The following is a 25199-nucleotide window of genomic DNA, read 5'->3' on the forward strand; positions in this document are numbered from 1 at the left end:
TTTATGGTTATCAGAATGGCTTTCGAGGCTTTCTGCAATTGTTACATGATTTTTTTCTCAGTTCATTTGTGAGCAGTTGTTAATCCTTAGCGATTGCTGCTCCGTAGCCGGATGGCAACAAATTTGAACAATTTGAATAATTACGTTTTGTTACATAACTTTGTACTGTCCACTTCACTTCTCTATTTCTCAGTTTTTCATTCCGAATTGAAAATTGGATCAAAAGAAAATATTCCATCGCAGCTTTTTTCTACTATGTTTTTTTTTTCTCTCAAAATTGTGTTTTATGTATTGAAAGACCTCAAAAGGACCGAGAAAGGGTACTGATCTTGTAAATGTGAAAATTTGATTAATTTCTCATAGCACTCATCTCATCTGATCCCTTCACATGATCACTGCACTAAGCACCTTTCTTTCCTTGCACTTTCATGAATATCCGCTTTGGTGCGATGTAGAAGTCGTGCTAGGATCACAGCCTCTATAGAAGCTCTTGTTCGAAAAAAAAAAAACACATATTCGTTATATTCCGCCTTAACTAACTTTTTTTCTTAAAAATCCTGTTTATAAGTTTTCATTGCTAAAATAAATCGATTTTTTGCTCGGTTGCGTACTCTTTTCGGCGCTTATCCCTTTGAGAGCAAAAAAAAGATGTTCTTTGTCTTCTTCAAACAAATTTTATTCTTAAAGATTGTTAGTTTATTAATAATTAATCGGACCAAACCTTAATCAGTTGCACCTTTAACTCTAAAAAGTTCTGCGGTTACGTACATCACTTATGCAATATCCCAATGATCCGCCATTTACGTCGGTAGGATCATAACTCCATGATCATTGCCGCACTCTGCCACCTTCAGTCTTTGATTTATTGCATGTCTCCCGAATCGAGAATGCTTATTTCGGGCGCCGTAACGTATCACGTATACAAGACACACACAGCGACAGATACGAGGATTTTCATGCACACCAATGTCCATTAGGATATTAGCTTGACAGTCGGCAAATCTTCTCATATGCCATGGAGATAAGCCAGCCCATCGTAGATTTTCACTATTCATTTCTACGACTGTGTTCATCGCTGCTGGTAACTGTGGTTGCTAAGCGCTAAGAATTCGTTCAATCATCCTTGGCTACCCCGAATGTCCTCGACAAGCGGTGCTGGTGGAAATAATAATCATATGAACAACCTTAATCATAATCTGAATCTGGTAAGTGTCTGGCGATTTGTTTTATGCAGCTTTTTTTCTGGCAATTATCAGAGCTGGTAATAGATAGAAGTTCGGTCTTTTGTGCACAGAAGCACTGTTTGTTTTCGTAAGCGTTCCAAGCCTCCTGGTTTATCAGGATTATTTACGGATTTGTAACGCGCAACACTTGTTTGCCAAATATCGTGTGAGTCAGTGTCGAAAACCTTTGCACAATGGTTTGAAAAATTGATGGGAATATTGGAGAAAAAAGTCTCGATTTCAAATAAATGACTTTAACTGGTCATATTTTTGTTGGAGTTCGTATTTTGCATTTAATGAATCTCACACCTATTTCTGATTTTTTTTTGTAGATTGTGCGCGACTTTTTCTCTCCGAACTCATAGTGGAATTAATCTTTTGTAACGGGGTTCTCTGTCCCCCTAAAACTTACAATTTTTTCAAGCTAGATTTTTGCTGACTCGATTCGGAAAGAAATAAAGTGAGAATTCAGTGAAGCCGCAACTCACCATATTTCAAGCTCACTACTAAGAACTTAAGCAGCACATAAGCAACTAAGCACCAATTTTGTTTCACTGTTTAGAATTTAACTTTATGTTGATACCGTAAATGGAATAAGAACATAATTTGACACATTGCAAAAAACCCTTCATCAGTAGTCACGAAGGAATATAAAAGCCACCTTTATGGCCTCTTAAACTCGCTGCCTGCCGTTTTAAATCAACTTGCTCATAACCAGTTCCATTTCTCCAACAGTGCTTGTGTTTCGTGCTTCTTGCTGCATCTTGTTCTTCTTTCTTACTTTTTCCTTTTCCTCCTTACGTACACAGCACACTGCTATTGTCGAACTATCTATTTGTGCCGTGCTATCAGTGAAGCGTGTCCTCGCCGGCCACCTACCGTACCCCGCTGCTGCTCGGTCGGTTCGCCACACGGCCACCAAACAACCGGCTTCCTCGCTCAAACAATGAGCGCAGTGCGGCTGTTGTCTCCGGCGCTGTGATTGGCTGCCGGCCGATGGGCGTGGCCGGAGCGACGAGAGATCGCCGCAGAATCCGCGGCGACGCAGAGAGTACACGACACGATGGGCGTGTCGCGACTGGGGATTGCGTAGCAAAATCGCATTGACGCTGGCTCAGCCGCCGGCTCGTCGCCTCTCCAGCTCGTGGTTTATCGTAATCTGAGGATGATGTGATAGGCTTATCGGGTCGAGACCACAGCCACCGCCGTCGCTACTAGCAGTCGCCGCAGGGATTCGTCTGGACGCGACGACGACAGCGAATCGCTGACGTCGTCGTCGACTTTCGAAGTATGCCCTGCGGCGGCTGCCGAGGAGTTGGGTGATCTCGACCAGGTAAGCCAGCATTAATCCTTGTGCATCTCATCAAATCCTAATCGCACCTTCTAACTCTGGTGTGCTTCTACTGTTTCTTCTAAAATCGATGAATAGTCTTGTGTAGTGAATTTGTCAGCTTATCTGCAGGCCAATTTCTTTTCTGTAGGCAAAACTCGACTCCTCGTCGTTGCATCACATGATTCCAACATCGACCATGAACAATGGAAATTTTGTAAGTTCTATTTCTTAATGTCCACTACTGGTAGATGTTTGCTTTATGGATCTTGTACAGGCGACATTGTTGTGCTACGAAGTGTGTGTGATTAATCAGGAGATTTTGCTCACGTAAGCTTCTTTGCCACCTATTCTGCAGGCACACACCTTTGGTCTGCATTCTCTCATCTCAGCTTTCCGAAAAACCTTGTCTTCATCAAGAATTTTCATAATCTCCACTTTTTACTCTGAAATACTTTCCGTCACTCTTCGAAAGTAACCAATTTGAAGGAATTCAATCTTTGAAGGCTGTATTTGTAATGCAGAGGAATTTTTTGAGTACAACACCAATTCGCCCACATTTAAAAGCACTCGTAAAGTAAAATTAGGAGAAATATTTGCCTGGATCAAACACATTATGTTTTTTTTTAAAATATTTGCTCCCTTTCTGGGAAATAAAGAGCTGATAAACGAAAACTTTAAACGTTCCAAATTCCGGAGGTTCGAATGAGACTTGTCGAGGCATCACGTGGATCATTATGTACATATTATGATGCGTATTCTAAGATGTTTTAGTGGTAGTTACCGTCGCTAATCCTTAGCCAATTGTTTTGCTCTTTGAAGGGTCCCATGTTGATTACTTAGCTGTCTATGCTTTTTTTCAACGACCAACGTATTAAAATTATGCGACATTGAAGAAAGGTCTTCATATTTCAACTTTCAAACACTGTTGCACAGTTTTTTTTTCTTCTTGCAGGTCCTTGTAGTCCTTTCCTCTTTCGTTCTTCTAATTATTCCCTTCTGGAATATTTGTCCAGACATACTTTCTATTCTATTCTGCGTAGAAACAGTGTCCAGAACTGATCAAACAGGTGCAGCAGCTTCCACGGAGCACTTTTTAGAGCTAAGCTTAGTGCGTCGAGTTTTTCGCTTCTAGGAGGACATCTTCAGCAAGTTTCCCAAGGGTAGACAAGCAGCACAGCTAGTCCTTTTTCTTTGGTTAAGGTTTTCTGAATGTGAGCCTCCGGTTCCGTGAAGATACACAGAATGGGATGTTAAGAAGATATTCTTAGTTTGCTGTGATTTGCTCCAAATTCGCCGGCACTTCTTTTTCGTCGACGGTCGTCTGTCGTTCCGCTTCCATCGAAGGCTTCGTTTTGGCACACAGTTGTCGAATCTTCGTGATTTCACTGCATGCGAGCGAATAGTTGCTAATTATCTGGTAAAAATTGTTTTTTTTAATGCTCTATAGTTGTGATGGATGCGGATGACGAACTAAACCGTCGCTGTTTTTGTGACTTGAGGATTGATTTTCCTTTTCAGCGACCTTAATTTCCTCCAAATGTTTTTTTTTTTGATGATTTCTTTTTGACATATCCAACTGCAATAAGTGGATGAAGGGCTTAACGCTTGCTACATGCTGTTACCAGACTGTTACGCTTCGACCAATGCACTCATTCCAGCATTCCTTTTTAAAAAAAAATGATAAAGATGATGGAGATCGCAAAAATGCATTCGATAAGAGGTACTATCCGTCGAAATCAAATAAAAGTGATTCTAATCGTTGTGATAACGTTCAAATGGTTCTGGAAGCTCGAAAAAGGGGAAAAAATTCGAGTTGCACGGTTACGGTAGCTGAAACACAGTGCAGTGTCAGTGAGCTACATACAGTTCTGTGCGCTGGTCACTTTGAAAACATAGCGATCTATAATTTGAAGAAGAGGGAACTGACTCGGAATGTGTAGATGTGCATCAGGTTCTATTCAACTATTTATACATTTAGTTACTCTGAGCGGTATATCCAGAATTCTACGGAATTCTGCTTTTGTTTCCATGGTTAAAGTGTTTTTTTATGTAGATCAAATAGATGCCCACGTACACATTTGTTTTAATGTTTTTCAGTTTCAGTCTATGCCGTACATCCCATCCGTATCCTCTGCAGCTGCAGCCAATATGTCCTCGGTAGCGAACATGACCGCAGCGTATTTCAATACGAAAGGAGCAGCCTACGGAACACCTCACCTTGGCTTCCCAACAGCACCTGCACATAATTTCCTACCGACCGGCATGGGATACATCGGTGGCAGTCTGGCCGAGTGTCAACCGGCAGGACTCGCCTGGAACGCTGGCGCCCCGCCAAGGTATGTTGATGATGTCCACTCGGAAATATTCCCGGAAAAAAGGGAAGAGTCATTATTTGTGATTTTAGCTGAAGAACAGGTTACATTGCAAAGCTTGACGCTTTTCCTCGAGAATATTGAGATTGTGTTTGATAATTCTGAGGAGAAAGTTTTTTTTTCACATAAAACATGCCTCGTATACATATTTTCGAAGTTTTTGCTCATAAAGCCAGTACTGTATACTGTATACGAGTAACTGTGCTGTATAGTGATATTATTTTCACGCTCACCGAGAAGAAGAATAATCTAGCTTTGCAGTATTGAAATGAAGTGATTTAATAAAAGAATACATACCAGAGGACGATAATTTTGAATTTGAATTTGAATTTGTCACAAAAATCCTTGGATTTAACTTAAAACTGTAAAATTTCGGTAGTCTCCAGTAATTTCGGTCCTAGATATGGATAATGTGAATTCCCTGAGTTCGGTGTTTGCAGAGTTTTCTTGACCAAATTTCTTACTCGATCCCTAGAGGCTGCTTTAATCAAACGCTTAGATCTCCATGTAAATGTCTGAAGAATGAAACAGCACGTTTTTTTAATTTACCATTTCTTTAGAATCATTCTTATCAGTATGTACTCAAAAGATTGCTGCGATCATTGAAAAATCGGAGTGCTGCGAAGAACGGTGTCGTTACCTTTGCTAGGGATACTTTTGTACTGTTGGATTTGATTTGGGACGTCCTGAAAGAGATCAATGATCTCTTGGGTCTCTTCTCGAAGATCCTGAACTTGGGCGGTTGTTTCTGAAATGGGTTAGGCAGTTGATATCTACGTATGTAAATGTAGTCGAGTAGATCCTCTCCCCTCTAGCTTTTCTGTTTTACGGAGACCTGTAAGTAACTCCAACCGTTAACTTTTCATGATCAGATCACTTCAAATTCGTAAATTAATTATTAAGTTTGGCTCGAATGATATGTTATCGGTACGTTTGAAAAATAGCTAAACTTGTTCGTATAAACCAATTTTTTGAGATCACTTTTCGAGCACTATTAATTTTTATTTTTTGGATACTTAACTGAGTCCACATCAGCCACGTTGTTTGGTTTTTTTTCCACATCTTCCAAAATATTTATTACATTATTTTTAAGTGTGGTAGCCAAGCAGAAATTTTCCTTTTTGACACTATAACTTCAACTTGAACGAAAATAATTTAGTAATGGAATAAGTATGAACGGTTGAGAAAATCGGCAAAATATTTTGTTGTGTGGTTCAAGTGGAAATTGATTTGATTAAACAATGAAATCTCGGAACGGAGAGCAGACGTCCACCCCATACGGTTCTGGAGAGTCTGATTTTTTATTGAATTAAGCCTAAACCATTTTGAAAAAATGCTAACATGGTCAACAAACTGCTAACATAATATTTTGATATTTCATAATTTTATTTAAATCCAAAGAAAGTGAAAATGAATTGATGGTGAATCACAGGATCAGCCGACACCTCATTGAGGTAGAGGAGAACCTGATCCTGGCTCAGAGATGGATCACCGGATGATCAGCAATGGTAGCCAGGATTACTATTGCGATTAGCAGAACGACTGAACTTTTTTGATGTGATTTTTGTGTTCAGGAAACAACGTCGCGAACGCACCACCTTCACTCGTAGCCAGTTAGAAATTCTGGAACATGCATTCCTAAAAACCAGATATCCGGACATATTCATGCGAGAAGACATGGCTTTGAAGATTCAGTTGCCGGAGAGTCGAGTGCAGGTTCGTCGCTATCACTTTGTTTGTTGTTGGTGGTGCAGAAGATGCACGAAGAGGAACACCTTGACCGATTCCATGAAATCGATTTCGCTACTTTAACCGATTCGGCCGCAAATTCACCGTTCATCAATGCACGTTTCTATGGTGACTCTCCTCTAAATGATGGCTATTTCGCCACGAACTTCATATTCAACCGAATCGGGCACCCGTCGCGCACGTGCGATTGGCGGCCGCACAGCCACACGCGCATATACGCCGGGGGAACTCGTTTCTACCGTAATCCTCGGCCCGGTGCGGGCAACCAAACAAAAATCGCTTAACGACCATATCGATTTGTCGACCAAGTGTATATGGTTGGAGATGAGGTGTTTCCTATGCAGTGGACTACATCTGTCCAAATTTTCACAAAGGGACCAAATGGGTTGGGGCTTCTGAGGTGGCGGTGTATAAACGGTGTTGAGCAGCCCGTTAGGCTTATTAGAGGCTTTCTGCAAAACGTCCAAGATGTTTTATTTCGATTTGGAAATTTAGTTGAAAAGGAATTGGTAAATCCAAAGTTTTCACGGTATGGATCCATATTAAACGTCGGATTTCTGCACGTGGGGACGGAATCCAACAAAATCAAGAGATAGACTCGTGAATAACGATTTCCCAAGCGTAACATTCTCGATGCCTTATCTAAGTTTTAAGTAAGTAAGTAATATTCTCGATGTCAGTGCCATAAACTTCCTTTCTGTTCAAATTCTTAGCTTTGCTATATAGTAAAAACAAATTTTATTCAAACCAATCGATACCCAGGTTTTTTTGTGGTTTATAACATCTAATCCTAGTGGGGACGTGCGGTCTTCAGAAGTTACGTACGAAGAAAGATCTACTGATCACCTTTCAGGATCCAGAGGCATCAACTTTCGCACGACACCACTCCTGGTGATCTATGACTAGTTTGTAGAAAGCGGGAAAATGGAGGATTTGGTTTTTCTGGGCGGGAATTGAAAATACTGCTTTATATGTAGAAAAGTAGTATGAGAACGCAAAACACGGAAACTAGCACTTTTCCTTTTCCTTATAATAACATATGGTGTAAATTGTAACCACAAGAAACAAATTTCAATTAATTTCAATTTAATAATTAATTAATTTAAGGTGTGGTTCAAAAATCGTCGTGCTAAAGCTCGTCAACAGAAGAAATCGCAGCAGAACAGCTCCGGCGGTAGCAGTGGTTCATCGTCGACCGAAGGAACAAACTCCGCTACAGATGCTGATGTGAATGTCAGACATATATAAAATCAAACACCGAGTTATTTTCTATCCAAAAAAACATTCTTTTGTGTTCTAGATCAAATCTGAAGAGCCAAGCGAGACAACGCTAAGCGAACACTCGCAGAGCCCTTGTCCTGAGGATAAGACCTCGTCAACCGCCAGCTATTTGAGCACCAGCGCTTCGCCGAACAACTACGCCGCTACGTCGTTCCGGCCGCAAGCACAGTACACTTACGGTAGGGTTCGATTTATTGATTGGTTTTTTTCGTCGTTACATACTAACATAACATTGTTCGGTCACCTTATGTTTCGTCAATGTTCCGGATTCCGTTTCACGGAATGGGCGTGGTCATTATCTGGTCAGCCAATCACAGCAAAGCAGAACACGTATTTAGAATTCTCATCTTCCTCTTGGAATTTTTAATGATCATTCAACGATTTTCGTCGTATAGACACGCAGAGGAATTTTGCTTCGGCATTGATAAAGTGCATGTAAAGAACCATACCGGAGCAGGTTGTCGAGAGTGCAGAGGAGAAAGAGTGCGTTCATTGCGTTACTTTCGTCGCTGGTAGCTGTAGAAAAAAAGTTCCAGTGGAACAATTCAGCTTCGCAGCAAATATTGACCCAATTTAGCAAGAACTGTTCTTTGGAATTGACCGCGACAATGCGAATATTGATTTTCCAGTCTTTTTTTGCCTGCTAAATATTTCGAGTTCTGCGTAATTAGTGCTTTATCGCGTCGCTTGCACGTATACGCGTCGTGCGCAGACACGAAGTCTCTTGCTGTCTGTGCTCTATCAAATTCACAGTATCTGTACGCGTGATAGCAGAAATTTGAAATTTGGTCCCCGTGGAGTAGGATAAATGATGTACTATGAACGAGTGGGCGTAGCGTTCTTTCTAGTATTTGGAATTTATTGATTTTTTTTTTACAACTTTTAGTGATATGTTTTATTTCAGCAAACTACCAAAGTCCTATGGACTATTTCCAATACACTCAACCGTCTTCCGCAGCAGCCGCCGCAAATCCATACGGGATGGAATCATGGAAATTCCAACCAATGGGCTAGATTATTCATGAGATTATAATTTAACTTAAGAACTAAGCAGTCACTAATTGAATATACATAGACAAACACAAGAACGTGAACGTTTTGCACTTGTCGTGACAATTTCTTCGGGTGTCTGTGTCTCCTCCACTGAGTACACTGTACACGAACTCTCTCACGCATCCCATCTACACATATCTTGAATTGTCATTTTTGTAATTGAGATGACATCCGCTAAAAATACATATTGATTGACATAGTTCGACTATCTCAGTATAATACAACTATAACCAGTGACCCTTTACGCAAAATGTGATTTATTATTTTCTTCTTATTGATTGTATGTTTGTGATCTACGATTTTTGAGAAGGTTAGCAGTTTTTAAATGTATTATATGTAGCATATAAGTGTTATTTGGGAGTTTATCAAAATCCTATGATGGAGAAAAAAATCAATAGTCGTTCGTTCTAATTGCTATCAATTGATCATGGATCAACTTCCAAATAACATCTATGTATCGTTTCGATGGATTCTGCTGCAACTTGAGATTTCAGATTTCTGTTAGCACCGACTTCAGAATCCATCGATGCGTGGAAGATTTATTGAGATTTATGTCTCACTCTGTCTACTATTCCCCTAATAATACTTGTCAATTTGACGAATGTTGAGGTAGATAAGTAGCTTAGCAAACTACGTGCGCAAATTCTGTTCAGTCAACAACCAGCTAAGCCTGGATGTAAGTTCTTTTTCGGGAACTTACATTTATGGAATATGTACATTGTCCGTTAAACGTGGAACATTTGGCAACAGCTTTATTTTTTTTTCTTTTTCTTTTATTATCGGTTTATAGATGTATTCATTGAAGTAGTAGAATAAAAGTGATTGTGAAAAATTATAAGAAACACAGCTTGAATAAAGTGTTTTTGAATAAAACGAGAAAACATATCATTATCATTATGGTGTATTTCAGAAATTAACATATCGTCCAATGTGTGTGACGTCTTTGTTGTTTCACGTGAAAAAAATTCCATCTTGTGCAAAAATATCCGTTTCAGTACTGGAGTCGTAGCATTTCTTATAAAAAAAAAAGAAATCACATGAGTGTGTTCAATCACTCATCCTGTCACTCGCCTGACAAGAAACGCATCTGAAATTTGTATGAAGAAATTTGTAGATTTCTTCCCCTGAAAATTTTAAGCGGGTGAAGCGCAGTCGGTAGGAAGTTCGGCTGTGACAGCGCGGTTGATACTTCGAAACCGCCCTAGGGCCAACTAAGAGTTTCATCCTTCCGAGGTCGATAGATTAGTGCCAGATTTGTCCGTAACGATAAAGACACTAAAATCTCACACCGGCTCGGCCTTATTTTGATACAATGACTTCTAGGAGTGCACATGTAATCGCAAATCTCAAAATCTCTGAATTAAAGACTTAGACGGACGCCGATATAGATTGATCAATGCACTTTATCCTTCACTTTTTCCTTTTTTAATCAAAACATACCTGTAAATCCATCGAACATGATCGAGAACATTCTAGAACAATTTACGCTGTGCTTCGAGGGCATAATAATCCTCTAAGGCCCGTGAGATCTCTCGAAATCGAAAGAGTATAAACGCGTAACACGGACTTGCACATTCTACTTTGTTCAGATGCATCCCAGCTCGGCACTGGAGCTGATGTCAGGGAAAAACCACTTCCGTTGTTGGTCCTGATGTGTTCCATCATTTCACTACGACTACGAGGTCCTGATTTTCCCTCTCTTCCGGAGACATTAACTTGATGATCGGTGCTGTGATCTGCGCTTATCTTCTGCAGCACAATTTAGCCTTTACTGTGCCGTTGTTCTTTGAAGGCATCACCCCACGAATCTGGGCTGGTACGGATTTCAGGTGGAGAGTTCCTATACAGGGTTGTTGACTATGGAAGGGAGGGTGATTCCGTCCATTTCTTCCTGATTGTAAAAAAAAACGGCTCGGAAGATGCAGCGCGTGCACAAGGCTGGCGCGCTCCATTTGAACTCGTTGTTGAAAATGGCGAGCCGGAATGCTTGAAGCCGTAACTTCCGTACCATTTTTTCAAGGCAATTAAGAGGAAATGGACGAAATCGCCCTACTCTCCATAATCTACGACTCCGCATAGGCATAACCCACCTAAATCCCGCACCACCCCAGAGGGGGTGATGCCTTTAAGCAAGTCAGCGGTTCTTTATAACATAGGTTCCGTGCTGATCAATCGACAGTTGAAAAGGTGTTCATTGTCAGGAGAGTGATTGAAGTGTGGTAGCGGTATTCGAAGGCTATACAATTAACTTTTTAAGATATCAGAACACTCACAACTCTCCTCATCGAGGATTTCTTCTAAACGCGGTTTGCATCAATGGAATTCCAGAAAAGTTCTTACGCTTATTAACGACATGGATAGAAGAACACCACTCAGGTTTACTTCACCGTTCTAATTTGAAACTGGACCGAGACAATGACTGTAGCGGGATCCTCTCTGTCTAGCATTGCTATCGAAAACATCAAGAAGAACACTTCGAGTAGTGTCTCGTCAATGATGTTTCAGCACTGGATGCCAGCAGATATGGGTTTCTTCAGAACCGTCAACGGTAATCAGGGTAGACGTGCAACCCATTGAACTCGTGAATGAGTTCTATTATTTGGGCTTTGTACTGAAGAACGATGTATCTGCAAGAGAAATATTCAGCAAATCTTCGCAAAACCATTCTCTTTGACCAATCGCTTGTGGCCGACCCTAATCACCAACGAAGTGAAGCTACGAGTGCATTTATTGACACTCTGCCCTATCACCATGAAGGGAACGGAGATTTGGGTAACACCGCCAACAGCGACGGAGAAGCTTGACAGCATTTAGAGAAAACTGCCTAGATGATTGAGGACTTATCCGAGCACAGAGTGGCTGTCATTTCTTCTCCTTGGTAATCGTTCCACCACAAAAGTCACTTAACCTGGCATGATGAATATCTACTGATTCTACACAACCTTACACTGTACAAGATGTCCAGACTACGCAGTTGTGAGTTGTGCAGAGACGGTCGTACGCACTTTTACGCATCAGGTGTCGTCTGAGGTTTAGTGGTGTCTCCACGCCCTTCATGTCATTCTGTGGACTTGTTCGGCGAGGGTAGCAACATTTCGCTGTGCTTACCTCCCACGAGATGTGAAGTGGTCATAGTCATAAAACTTTTCTGCAACCGACTATTTTAGCCTACCTAGGTTAGATCTAGGATAGAGCTATCTAGGATTCTCAGCTGGATACCCACTTCATATTGTTGATGTTCAATTTTTTTGCACTTGGCCATTTGATGCAACCCTTGCAGCCGTCATGTACAAGCGACCTGCAACTTTTCTTTCACATTACAGTTCTGTGAGTAAGCGAAGATGTTTCTGCTACCAAGGTTGCGACACCATTTGTTCTCTCACGCCCCGTTCCACAGCTAGATACGTCCATTCCAGAAGGCCCATTAGTCCTCGATAGACCTCTCTAGTGAACTTAATGAACAGTCGCTACTGGTTAAAAAGATTGAAGTAGGTGTCTAATCCCGAATATGCTGGGCAAGGATCAGTATAAATTTTTCAAATTTCGATATGAAAACAATATTGTTAATGGATGCCAACCTGTTTCCCATGGCAACGCCTCTAAGCTGTCTCTGGTACTATCCAGACCATTGGAAAATAAGGCATCTTAGCCATTCGTTTGTTGATGTCATGTTCCTTACTCGTAGCGTTTATTCCGTACAGATTCAAGGAAACTTGATTATGTGTGGGAAAACCAGGAGAAGTTTTATCGTCGCGTTCAAAACGTTCATATACATTGAAGACAGAAGACCATGACACCATATTCGCATTCAAATGCACTATCACTAAACTATTAAATGAGATGTTTAAGGAAATTGTTTGAGCTAGTCACGTGATCAGGAAGTCAGGAAATAGGTGGTTCCTTCTGCTTTTTTCTCTAATGTTGCATGTTCATTTTTATCGTTCTCATATTTGAGACAAAATACGACCTTTAAATCCAAATAGCACGAAAACAACTTGACGTATAGTACAGTTATGTGTTTATATAATTCGCTATGGTTTCAAGAAGACACCAGGAAAACACTTTAAAAGTTTTTGTTCAGGACTTTAATGAATAAACGATAAAGTGCACGGCGTTGATCAATTCCTATGGGGATCGCTCTACGAGTTCGACATCAACTCAGACTTTGTCTGCGTTGGCCTACAGATTTACTTGCGGGGTCAGCCGATGTATCAAATCAGTGTGAGTTTATCTCCGCAGATAAGTCTTGTGCCAATTTATCAAGCGCAAAGGGATGAAAGGCTTGGTTAGCCTCTGGGCGGATTCGAACCTCCGCTCCATCGTGTCGCCACAGCAGAACTTCATACCTCTTACTGCGACTGCGCTACACCACCACGACTTTATCAATATGAGTACAAAATCAAGACGTACACACGATTCATATCAGACACTTTATTAGCAATACATTACAAGACGTTTGACTGAAAAAGTGCATAGAAGACAAGACACAAAGGAATCGATTTGCATGATCATATCGACTTTATCGATCTACTATTTGTTAAGCACTTTTTCTAATCCCAATAACAAAACATTGATTTCTGTCTTTCTTTTCCTGTCCTTTTCTGGAGAATGGATTCCGATTAAAAATATGGCAACTAAAAAACTTTATGAAAGAGTAGCATTTTCTTTTTGACGCTACGGTACGCTTCAATGATTGACTCAACAGAAAATTATAACGCAGCCATTTTTTACGCGAGAAATTTCTATAATTCTGTCCAGCTCATACGATTACCTTTGCGGTTGCGTTTTTAAAGGAAAAATCAGTCCGGCAAGAATAAAAATAGGTCGAATGCAATAAGTTGAATGAATTGAACGCTGCATCTCGTGCAATTGCTCTGCTTGATCAGCACGTGCATCCAATTGACAGCATTCAAATAAACCCAAACAAAAACAGACAAGTTTTTCTTCCCCCAAAACAATCAGAAGTAAATATAGTCGCCCCAAAACGTTTTAAATCGGACTTACGCAACGCGTCATCGATGGAGACCCCTGATCCCTCTCCACAATATTCAAAAAACCCCTCGACACCTCCTTTCGTTTTGATTTTCATAATTTTTCATATTATTCGTATAATAGTAAATGAGTCTGTCTGATTTTTTCTGGAAGTGTGCATTATTAGCGTTTGCTGTAATCCTATCTGCAGCAAAATCTCAAAATCCTTCTCAAATCTCTAGATAAGCCCAACTATACACAGTTGCAGAAAGAGTGGAGCAGAAATTCATTTTTACATATGGAAGTCTTTGAGGGGATGGTGTAGGATCAAAAGAAGTAATTAAATTAACGAGAAAAGTAGCTGCTCATTATTAGGAGGGCTGTCGCACAAAAAAAAATGAGACAAGGACTAGATTTCTAGAAACTAAAAATTGGTGTAGGAGTAAAGAAAAACGTTGAATCAGCAGAGAAAGAACTTTTCTAAGGCAACTCAATAACATTCAAGGAATATTATACAAAAAAAATTGTAAAACTATAGAAAATGAGAAGAGAAGAGTTCCGAGAAGCTCATTACGCTCGGCTCAGGAAGTTACCTCGACACAGTACGTTTTACGTCCGACTGTATGTGTATTCGTGAAAAAATTAAGTGTGGAGTACAAAACTCAATAACTTACTATGCTTTTCAAGAGTCGTAATTCTAAATTATCCAGGTAAGATACTGGAACACAAACACTAACTGCTCCAAGAGATCCACGCCTAGTCATAATTCGTTCCCGTCGCGGTTATGAGTTGTATTTTTGCGTGTTGGTAACATCTGAACCAAATCAAAACCATAACCTTTCATTTTATGCCAAAAATTTGCTGCACCTAAAAAAATGCGATTAGATGCCATCATCTGACATCTCTCTACAAGTTCCCTGCAACGTACCGCTATAAAATTTGTCCTTCATTTTTGGTTCCGGCGATATACTTAAATATTTGAGATTTTCATTATTACCAACGTCCTCCCAGCTCACATGCTTATTTGTAGGTATGCTGAAAAATCGATTTATTGATGTGAACGATTGTTGATATGAAGTATAGCTGATTTTTCGCTTATTTCTGTGTTGAAAGAAAAATGTGTACAATTTTGTCAGCGTATATCCACAATGGATATATTTTCTTAATAATTCACCGTCATGTCGCCTCCTTTCATTCTGAGGGAAGGATCACACATTACACATTTCTTAACTTATATCGAAACGAAAAATATCTTTTTCCGGATGACCGCGACGCGTATCAGGGAAGAATAGAATTTACACAGGTGAAAAAGGGATGAAGGAGAGGAAATGAGTAGATTTTAGCGGATGCGCCGCTGTTGTCCTGTTGTTTGTTTGTTGTTGTTGTTGTTGTTGTTGTTAATATAAATTCTTGCAATTAAGTTATGGTAGGGTCAAAACGACATGGAGCACGAGAGAATTGCGTAAGCGGCTGCGCTCGAAGCGGTGCGATGGACCGTAGTGGTCAGGACCAAGCGGGGACTTTTGCTTCCATTATTTTTCGTTGCAGTCATTTCGCAATGCTCCCAATCCGATTTTAACCGCTCCGTTGACCGGGACGTATCGAGCGCAGCCGCTTACGCAACCGTAACGTCCTTCATGCCATTTTGACTATACTGTTAGAAGATATACCACCAGGATAATTCTACCGAGTTTCTCTTCTTTTCGTCTTCTGCTTCCAATTATCGCTTTGACGGATCGTTGAGGATTTCTGGTTTCCTCCTATTTCTATTGCGGAGACGCGCGTTCTGACTTCCAGAAAATAAATAATAAAAATGAATAAATAAACAATAAAAAAATAGATAATACAAATTGAAAATAAGTGTCTAATAAGCAAGTATTAATTCACAAAAAGCGAAAATCCATGATCACATAAAAGCGGCACCTATTCTCAATTTCGACAAACTTCGGAACCGACCGAAATATGTAACGTCGGCAGACGTCCACATTGAATGGCGCCTTAAATAACTGGTTCTCTTGTTTTCTTCAAACATTTAAATCATTTTGAGCCGATAACGATCGGCTTCCACTACCGGTTAATGGTTAAATCAAAAATCGATGTAGAAATTCAAGTTAGGGTAAATGAACAAGGCTAGGGATAAACATGATCGATCCTTGAATTTATGCTTTCTCAGGACCTAACTGCCTAGTCTCGGCACATTACCTTCGTGAAATCTGCGGGGAGATGCAAGCATATTAATCACCACCAAGCTCTTATTTTCTTGATTATGACTGAAAGAAACAGGGAATTTTTCACTATTTCTTTGCGGATCATAAAATTTTAGATAAGGTAGGATATGAAATATCCAAGAGACACATATGAAGGCGATAAAATTCACCCGGAAAAGCAAAAATTAATGCTCGCTGTTTTTTTTTTCACATTTGCTTTGCAGTATATGTTATCAGGAAGACGCAGAATCGCGTTGATTTTCCAGTTCACGTTTTTTTCAATTTTTTTCAAGTTTACGCTTACTTCAGTTACTTCCTCCAATTCCCCCTTTTGACGTCCTTCATTGAGGGGTATTCAGAGAGTGTTCAAAACTCATCAACTAACAAAGCTTTTGAACAAAACAGGGATTGAAATTTTTCTTAAAAAGCTGACTTTTTGAAAACATTTGGATTTTATTCTCTCAACTTCAATGGAATTTTTGTCTCTTCGCATGAATAAAATATTTAGTAAAACATGAACCGAAACATGAACCGATATTTGAAAGACTTCTTTTTGCGACCATAATTTTATCCTGCTATCGGGATAAAAAAACGCCAAGACTTCTCGGAATGAGCCTCGGGATGTATGGCTGATAGCTTACGGTACTACAGTGATCAGAGAGGTAGAAATGTTCCTAGAAAAAAAAAACTCACCCAGTCTTCACAAAATTTATGAACGACTGTTGAATCACATCGGCTACGATTTGCTCTTTCGCGTCAATTTTGAAATCACCCAAAACATACACATCAAACATGTACGGATATTCATTCACGTGTGGTGAGCCTTAAAAATTTCACTCTACAGATCCCATTTAATTCTAGCGACATGTGGGTGTGGCAGTTCGTCACCAAGGTTACTCACCCCTCAACCTTTTCGGTACGTCGGATCTCCAGATAGCTTCATTGTAGTGGTCAAAAGAGTAAGCAAACATCTTCCAGCCGGCTTTTCGACGCGATAAAATCCCGTCCACAGCGGGAACGTTGAAGAATAGGTCGCTGACGAACTGAATTCGCGAAGGGCTTTTGCAGGAACAGTCGCACTCATTCCGGCGAGGAACCGTACCTCTGTATATCGATCCAGGTAGAAATCGTAAACTTCTTCCTCATCCCTATCAACGTAATAGTCGATGAGCTCATTAGTGGCCTCATCTTTGTGATTTTTGAAATAATCTCCATGTATCATTTCCTAAAAATGGGGAGAAATTCATTTGCTCTTTTACTAATGAACACTTATCTATTTATTTGAAGAAAAGCACCTTTAGGTGTTAATTAATTCATTACCTGTTACAAATCTCTATTATTTGACAAAACTTGCATAATTCATTGTCTATTGAATTATTTCCTGACTTTTTGTGGAGAAAAAATCTTTTAAAACAAGAGTTGAATAGAGAAAAAAGGTAAACGATAGATTTACCTTCAAGGAATCAACCAATTTTGTGCGATCCCACTCCTCAAAATGTTTCGGATTTACTCCAAATTTGTGTAGAAATAGCGAAAGGGATTTAATGGCTGAAATAAAGAACTTAAGTTCATGTAATCGTCCAGATCTTCGTTGTTTGCTGAAATTGCTGACATTCCAAGAAAAAATTTTATTTCACGACCAATACAAACATAATAAATAATTATAATAATATAATAATATCATAATAATAATAAATAATAATAATATTACAAATTATGTTCATTTAGTAATTTCAATTTGCGAAATTTCTGTGTACTATCTGTTGTACAGCAAAATCAGATTAAAACTCGCAAACGTTTCACCTATTTCCAATCATGAAGCAAGTTCGCCATAATTCGCTATCGTTCAGCTTATTTCATGCATTCAGTTGCGCTTGAATGAGTGGCTGGTGTCGCGATGATCACAATGACACCCTGCTTTTCGTTCAATATTGGAATTATAATGATTGATCAGTACCGACCTATAGGTTAGCAAAAAAATCTTATTTTCTCCGTTGTGACTCCGTTTCATCTAGCACACGATTATCGCAATTTTGAATGCCTTTGACTGATTCTAAGGTGTTCGAGATAAGTGAAACACCTTAAGGATCACGGACATCCTTAATAATCCTATGTTGAACACAGAAAATCAGTCTGCTTGGTGTACGGTGTATCGGGTAATGAAAAGAATCCCCCTACAGACTTGTACACTGGAGAATGCGGAGAGAACGTTCTGAGTGATGTGGATCTGGTGGAGTTCTCGTGAACTATTGGTCGTAGACCCCGCAATTCTAGGAAGAGAGGTAGGCCCCCAACATAGCGTTTTCAAGGAAATCCTCCTGACTCTCATGCATTTCAGTTCGTCTTACACGTTCAGATGTTTAATTGCTACTACACCAATGCTACTCCCAGAGAGCCCGGGGCAGCAAGCCAGAGTGAGACCATTAACTTTGGAAGGGAAGGGCTCGGGCACAAACAGTGCCCAACCTCCACCGCCGAACTCAATCGCTCAATAATCCTGGGCAACTACTGTGGAAGGTAGACTGATCTCCACCCCCGAATCTGAAAAACGTTTGTCCTTTGTTCACGTGATATATTTTGCGTGGTCTTGTTTTCCTCAAGTACGATATCTCATGGATTCTGCGAAAAAAAGTGGTAGGACATCTTTACTAACCCACTAAGGAATTATTACGTCCGTCTGCCATTAAAATTCTGAAAAAACGTCTAATATAAATAAAGTGCAGTTGACCTAACAAAAACCTACTGAAAAACGACGCATCCTTGTCTGACACGCCCACAATCGAAGGCTTGGGAGGTGCCGTAGCGGCCATCTCGTCTGGATGTTGCAAAAATTCTCCATCGATCACCGGTCCCCATTTGAGGCAGTCAAGGCCATGTTTGGTATAGCCATGTAAATATGAACATACAACAGATACGATAAAGTTCAACTGAGGACAAAAATCCTACCACATCGAGGACTGCATCATATATTGCACGAACTGTAGCGTGTTTCATACAATCCTTCAAACCTTTTCCTTCGCATCCTAGTGCCTTTAACATAATTAGCTTTGCTACAACGACGCTACACACCATCCTGCTAGACTCACCTTTGCAAGATGCAACGAGTTGTTCGCCACTGTTGGTCCTATTGCCCAAGAAGCCCATGGAGTGCCGGACATCTCGATCGAACCAGCAATGTAATCTGTGAGAATTGATCCATACAACAAATTCAAGGGATGCCAGCGATTTACTACGCGGGCAAACCTCTAGTTAATGGGCTGAGAGCTAACTGGCCAACTGCTGATCCTCCTGCACTCAGACCCCAAGCAGTAATCCGGGTTCGATCGCCGCCAAATTTGGGAGCGTTTGCGTGCACGAACTGAAGAATGTGTAATTGCACAAAATAGTGAGGGCTTCCACAAGGGTTTACCTTCACAGCAGCTGCCATGTCGTATAGTCCTAAATTTCCAGGAATGCGTGAGTCACCGGTGGAGAAAAATCCTGAAATATTTTCCTCGAGTTTTTTGACAAGTGCTCCACTCTAATGGCCAACTTTTCAAGCCAAGAGTGACGCGAATTTTGTGTTATGTGCTCGTCTTGTTTCTTTTACAGAAGATAAACAATGACGAATGAGCTTCTACTAACCATAGACACCGAGACGATACTGTATCGTAACAACGATGACGTCATGCGGAATATATATGTCTGCGAAACCACGAAATCCATATATACTAGTCGAACCGATTTCATAACCTCCACCATGCACCCAAAGCAAGATAGGATAACCTTCTTTAGGAGCCTAAACTTTTTTTTTGCTACAAGGAAAAGAAATATTTGACGATAACGATAGAGATGAATAGATCCACGAACGTACTATTAAATGCATGTACCTCCTTCTTGGGTCTGATGATATTAAGAGTAAGGCAATCCTCACTCGGTGGCGGTTGGACCGCAGCTTGTTGTGTGTGAGGATGACATGTGTGACCGAATTTCGTACCATCGCGAATTGATGACCACGGTATCGGTGGAGATGGCTTCTAAACGGATTAACACCGATCCGCCCTATCTTATCTGTATTCTGTAAGTACCATACCTCAAATCGTAGCTCTCCAACAGGTGGAGCAGCGTACGGTATGTTTAGGAACACCTCAGCAGCAGGGCCACTCTTGGTAGTGTGTATGAAGCCCTGGACACTTCCAGGGTCTAAATGAAGAATTTGACCCGTGGCGCCGACTGCAAGCCATAATATCAGTAAGTAGTTCAGCATCCTGAAAATAAATATATTACCTCCATTTCGATCTGCTCACAATTACCGTAATATCCGTTAGAACCTAGAAAACGTCATAAGTATCATATCGGTATATCGGTATATCATCATAGCTTCTGTTGCTTAGAATTGTTGTTTGTTTGGTGTTTGGTATTGTTGAATAAATTGTACAATTTAATCGCTATTTGAATTGAAGAATAATTTCAGATACTATACGACAAAAAGCTAGCGAATTAGGAAAACTTAGGAAGAGGCGAAAAATCCGCTATCGACTCCACCAGCATTTGCTCCTCTAATAATTTTCCTCTCCTGCTTTTTTCTTCGACATTCTTTGCGATTCCTGGATCCGGTCGCGGTCGTTCGCTTTCCTGCCTGTCCAAAATTGTGCGCCTGATTCGCCCCGTTGCGTTTCAGTTGCAATTTCCCCAGAGTTTTCTTTGGCTCCTTCTGCCCTGATGGTGAAGATGCCTCAGGCTTCCGTTTCCGTAGAATGCCTCTTCTCCTAAGATTACCTTTCAGCAATTCATCGATATCCCATTGGACGTGAAGCCTATGCCTCAGGTCCAACGACCATCCTCGACAACTGAGCATCCAGACTCTCTCTCTCTCTCTCTCTCTCTCTCTCTCTCTCTCTCTCTCTCTCTCTCTCTCTCTCTCTCTGGTTGCTTCCAGAGCAAGCTAACGTTTAAAAAATCCCTTTTGCAATTAACATTAACATGATCTAGCTGCAATTTTTTGAGGAAATAATTCAAAGTAATCAGACACTTTCAAAAAGACAACAATGGTTTGTGAGGAGAAAAGAAGGAATCTTTCTTCGACATTTTTTGATAAGTTCTTGTAGATTATTCATTGCCACCACCAATGAACAAAAAGTAAGATGTTATCGTAGTAAAAATGAGCATACCCGCAACAGACAACACAATTGTAACTGAATGCACGTAAAAATTTCAAGAAATTCTAGAGAAATTTTTGACAAGTCAGCTCGAGGATTGAAAATACGTGAAATCTATGCTGATTTTTTTTCGGATTCTGTTAAACACCTTGACAGGGCACAGTTTAAGGGATTACGAAGTGCGAAATTACGAGTATATATGCCGTAGAACTGCCACAGTAATCTTTAAAAAGTTTGATTGAAAGTGAAGAAACAAATGTGAACCATTGATCAGGAGGTTCTGAGCGGAAAAGCTTAGAAGTTGCGTGTAAAATACACATAGAATGATCGACAAGTGATCGACGTTTGCCGATGACACTATGCGGTTGTGATATGAATAGCCGGTTTCATTCAACTGGCACGTCCTGTTTCAAATCAATTTCTGAACCATCACCAACGTAATCATCTTCAGAAGTCAACTATTATGCTGTATGTGCAGAGCGTAATGGGAAAAATAACCTCCTCGTATATATTCTCATATTTTGTTGGATATGCAAACCTAAACAAGTAGTTTGTTCCAATTGTCGATTTCTCACTAATTGCTCTTAGTAGTTCTTTTCACATTATTTATTTGAGTTTACGATCCAGTTTCATATGTGTCTCGATCGAAGACTTCTTTTCTTTTGTCCACATTCCCTTTATCACCTCTATTTTACTAATTCTTTTTAAAGATGCCAAGTTTGCAAGTTGAAGCCTTGGAGGGTCAGGGTTCAAAAAAATTATTTGTTTACGAATTCTTTAACAAACATCATTTATAAGCTTTGGTAGTGGGATCGAGGTCCTACATATGCCCCCCTCCCTATCGAAACCATTTCAAATTCACCGAACTTGTGCTAGCTAACAATTTATTTTCGAATTGAAGCAGGTTTGGATGGTGCAGTTAAGGCTAGGAGGCTGTCTGAGTAATCGTGCGCGAAAAATGTGACTTCTCGAGAGTGGGTCCAGGAAACCAGCTCATATTCGCAGTCCGCAATCACGTAAGTTCTCTGCGAAATAGTGTGTCAAGGAACAGAAACCAAAATAACATCCTTAACAACTATTTGTTTTGCTGTCATTTTGTCATTTTGTTGCATTCGTATCACACACGCATACTCGTATCATACACACATATATATATATATATATATATATATATATATATATATATATATATATATATATGTATATATATATATATATATATATATATATATATATATATATATATATATATATATATATACACACACACACACACACACACACACACACACACACACACACACACACACACACACACACACACACACACACACACACACACACACACACACACACACACACACACACACACAAACACACAGACCGCACCAAACGCACCGACAACATGCGCGACACTCCACGTGCAGCGTACCACGCGCAGCACACCACACACACCTCAGAACACCGCGCGCCGCACCACACCACACACACCTCAGAACACCGCGCGCCGCACCACACCACACACACCTCAGAACCGCGCGCCACACCACACCACACACACACACACACACACCGCACTACCACCACACAAGTACGGCATCACACACCGCACCTCACATCTCACCAAACAAGGTGGTAACTCGTATCGTACGAGTTGCAGTGGAATCTTTCAGCTGGTATGTATGCGTTCCAAAGGGAATGACAAGCCGCAATCAGCTGTCGCGCGAAGTCGTTGCACACTGAGAAGTGCCTTCGATTTGGCAGCGTAACTGGACTGATTGGAGATATTCTGAACGTAGTCAAATGGTGCGAAGGAGTACAATTTAGAGAGAATGGTTCCCAAAAAGAACAACGTTCACTACATGGTTTTCCCAGTGGAACGGACTCAAATGAACCACAACCACGGCATTGTGTAGGCTCTAGAAGAGGGACGTTTGATGTCTTCGCTGCAACCAAACGATTTAAATCGAAAACATCGCTAGGGTTTTTGTGGGAAAGAGAAAAGCGATAGGTTTGTTTTACGAGTGGAAATGAGCGACATAGTACGGTAATTGGTAGGAGCGATGTTTTCCAAAAAGAACAACGTCAAAGTGGAGTCAAAGAGGTAGAAAAACAAAGCTTCTGGCGGCAACCAATTCGTTTGGGCCAACGCGTTCACTTCAGCCCAAAATAGTTGGAAGTTCATTGATTGTGTCTAGGCTGAGATGCATTCGTAAGCTCATACAATGACTAGTGGGGGCTGGCGGGTGAATCAAGTCAGTGTTTTTATCCTCCCAGACAGGAGCTGCACCGATTTATCATCCCTGAAGGAATGAAAGACCTTGACAGTTTTGAAACATTGGTCGTGCACTCACAGCCTCTTACCAACTTCGCCAACCGACCAGAATCGAAATTATGTGGAGATATTTCAACGAGAAAAGGACCTAATTTTAAGAATAGATCCAGGTAATAAAAGAATATGATTTTATCCTACAAAACGACGTGACCAATCGTTTGCTTCCACAACAAATCTTGTGAGAAAATTAGTGGAGAAAGTGAAAATGCTGAGGAATGGCAGAAATCAGCAGAAAGAGATTCTTCGACTGCTCGCTTGAGCTACAAGCTGATAAGCACCTGGACGCAAGAAATGATAGCGGCTCCTGCCTTATGTGGCCGTTTTGAACACAATATTTTTCGAACGATCGAAGAACTTCGATAACATTTGACTTTTAAAGTTTTATGGCAATGATCACTCACTGTTTATCAGTACAAATGAATGCTGATAGTAAGTAAGTTACTGTCCTTTTTTTATTTGAATGAATATTGTAACTGCAATTCTGTCTTATTTTCGATGAAACAATCTTGCAAAATGAAGGAAATTGTTCGAATTATTTTCAAAGAACAAATCTTGCCTTCAACTAAACATTAATTTCCACTACCTAGAGCATCATTTTTGAAAGAAAAATTGCTGATACTCCACATCTTCGATTGATGCGCTACATTTTAAAGTGTGGCCTGGGGGGTCTTTTACTCGTTAACAACATATTACAACAAATTTCAATTATAAATGCTTCTTCTATGGTAATTATTTAACACTTCAATATTGTGATTAGCTTCTTTTACAGAGCTATCATCATTATGATAGCCTGATTTGAATTTAAATGTTGACGTTTCGTGGTAAATTGCTCGCACGCGCCTTAACGTCGCTTCGCTGTTGATCGAGATAAGACACTTCTGGTCTATCACGACAAACAACCTGGACGGATTCTTCTCCAATCAGACGCTACGATCATTCCACAGGAAATATTTATAAACGAGTTCAAAAGATGATGTCTGGAAGTTATTTATAACCGGCATTCAAAAAAATATATCGGAAAACAAACTCTCCAAGAAGAAAATTCAAAGAAATGCTAAGGATTGTAAACACGTACGTAGCAAGTATTCTTTTTAGTATCGGAAGTGTTTGTTAGTGTTCCGAACTTAAAAATGCATGCTGCAAACCTTAATGCGCTAAAACTCAAGAACTTTTCTTATAGACGTAGAAACACGGCATCTGTAGACTGACGATTTTAGAAATGTTACCGTAAACAGGACGAGAGCTTACAGGTTTTTTAAGACGTTATGACCGAAGGAGTACATAACTTAAAAGCGAGGTGACTGCGATCTGTGATCGCTAAGATGAGTTCCATAAAAAGATTGAATTACAATAATTTGCAGAAGAATACATAGAAAAAGTTGTAAAAACATATTGTCTTAAAATGAGAGGATTTTTGAAAAGCCTGGACAAAATCTAGGATTTCGAATGACCACTTCGATGAATTACTCATGAGAGTGCTGTGAGTTAGGATTAACTTTAAAAGACCTAATCTTCTTCCATAAAATTGACGTCTCAG

The 25199-nt window shown here is 40.2% G+C and overlaps 4 protein-coding genes across 7 annotated transcripts; 2 read left to right on the plus strand and 2 right to left on the minus strand.

Annotated features, from left to right (window-relative positions):
* Window positions 1–1136: 1136 nt before the first annotated feature.
* Window positions 1137–8972, plus strand: RB195_015690 (uncharacterized protein; the record flags this gene model as incomplete). Of its 2 annotated transcripts, none has more annotated exons than XM_064206524.1 (8): window positions 1137–1205; window positions 2401–2556; window positions 2705–2770; window positions 4660–4892; window positions 6503–6644; window positions 7785–7910; window positions 7978–8137; window positions 8863–8972. In XM_064206524.1, the coding sequence occupies 8 exons, from the start codon at window positions 1137–1139 to the stop codon at window positions 8970–8972; spliced, it is 1062 nt and encodes a 353-aa protein (XP_064062404.1). The 2 variants fall into 2 exon arrangements, with proteins under 2 accessions (XP_064062404.1, XP_064062405.1); XM_064206523.1 differs by having other exon boundaries at window positions 7785–7904.
* Window positions 8973–11426: 2454 nt separating this feature from the next.
* Window positions 11427–11815, plus strand: RB195_015691 (uncharacterized protein; the record flags this gene model as incomplete). 2 transcript variants are annotated; one of them, XM_064206526.1, is made up of 2 exons in its annotated part: window positions 11427–11568; window positions 11658–11815. In XM_064206526.1, 2 exons carry the CDS (start codon window positions 11427–11429, stop codon window positions 11813–11815), a joined length of 300 nt encoding a protein of 99 aa, XP_064062406.1. The 2 variants fall into 2 exon arrangements, with proteins under 2 accessions (XP_064062406.1, XP_064062407.1); XM_064206525.1 differs by having other exon boundaries at window positions 11427–11559.
* A 2927-nt stretch (window positions 11816–14742) lies between these two features.
* Window positions 14743–20435, minus strand: RB195_015692 (uncharacterized protein; the record flags this gene model as incomplete). 2 transcript variants are annotated; one of them, XM_064206527.1, is made up of 12 exons in its annotated part: window positions 14743–14849; window positions 14911–15017; window positions 16883–17012; window positions 17091–17232; window positions 17292–17414; window positions 19136–19219; window positions 19276–19370; window positions 19433–19547; window positions 19599–19669; window positions 19814–19967; window positions 20059–20205; window positions 20262–20435. In XM_064206527.1, the coding sequence occupies 12 exons, from the start codon at window positions 20433–20435 to the stop codon at window positions 14743–14745; spliced, it is 1449 nt and encodes a 482-aa protein (XP_064062408.1). The 2 variants fall into 2 exon arrangements, with proteins under 2 accessions (XP_064062408.1, XP_013299848.2); XM_013444394.2 differs by lacking the exons at window positions 19136–19219; window positions 19276–19370; window positions 19433–19547; ... (2 more) ...; window positions 20059–20205; window positions 20262–20435 and having other exon boundaries at window positions 17292–17411.
* Window positions 20436–20678: 243 nt separating this feature from the next.
* On the minus strand, window positions 20679–21026 carry RB195_015693 (uncharacterized protein; the record flags this gene model as incomplete). The annotated part of the gene is made up of 1 exon (XM_064206528.1): window positions 20679–21026. One exon carries the CDS (start codon window positions 21024–21026, stop codon window positions 20679–20681), a length of 348 nt encoding a protein of 115 aa, XP_064062409.1.
* Window positions 21027–25199: the final 4173 nt, after the last annotated feature.

Source organism: Necator americanus, chromosome V (genome assembly GCF_031761385.1).
Source record: "Necator americanus strain Aroian chromosome V, whole genome shotgun sequence".
In the NCBI taxonomy this organism is placed as follows: domain Eukaryota; kingdom Metazoa; phylum Nematoda; class Chromadorea; order Rhabditida; family Ancylostomatidae; genus Necator; species Necator americanus.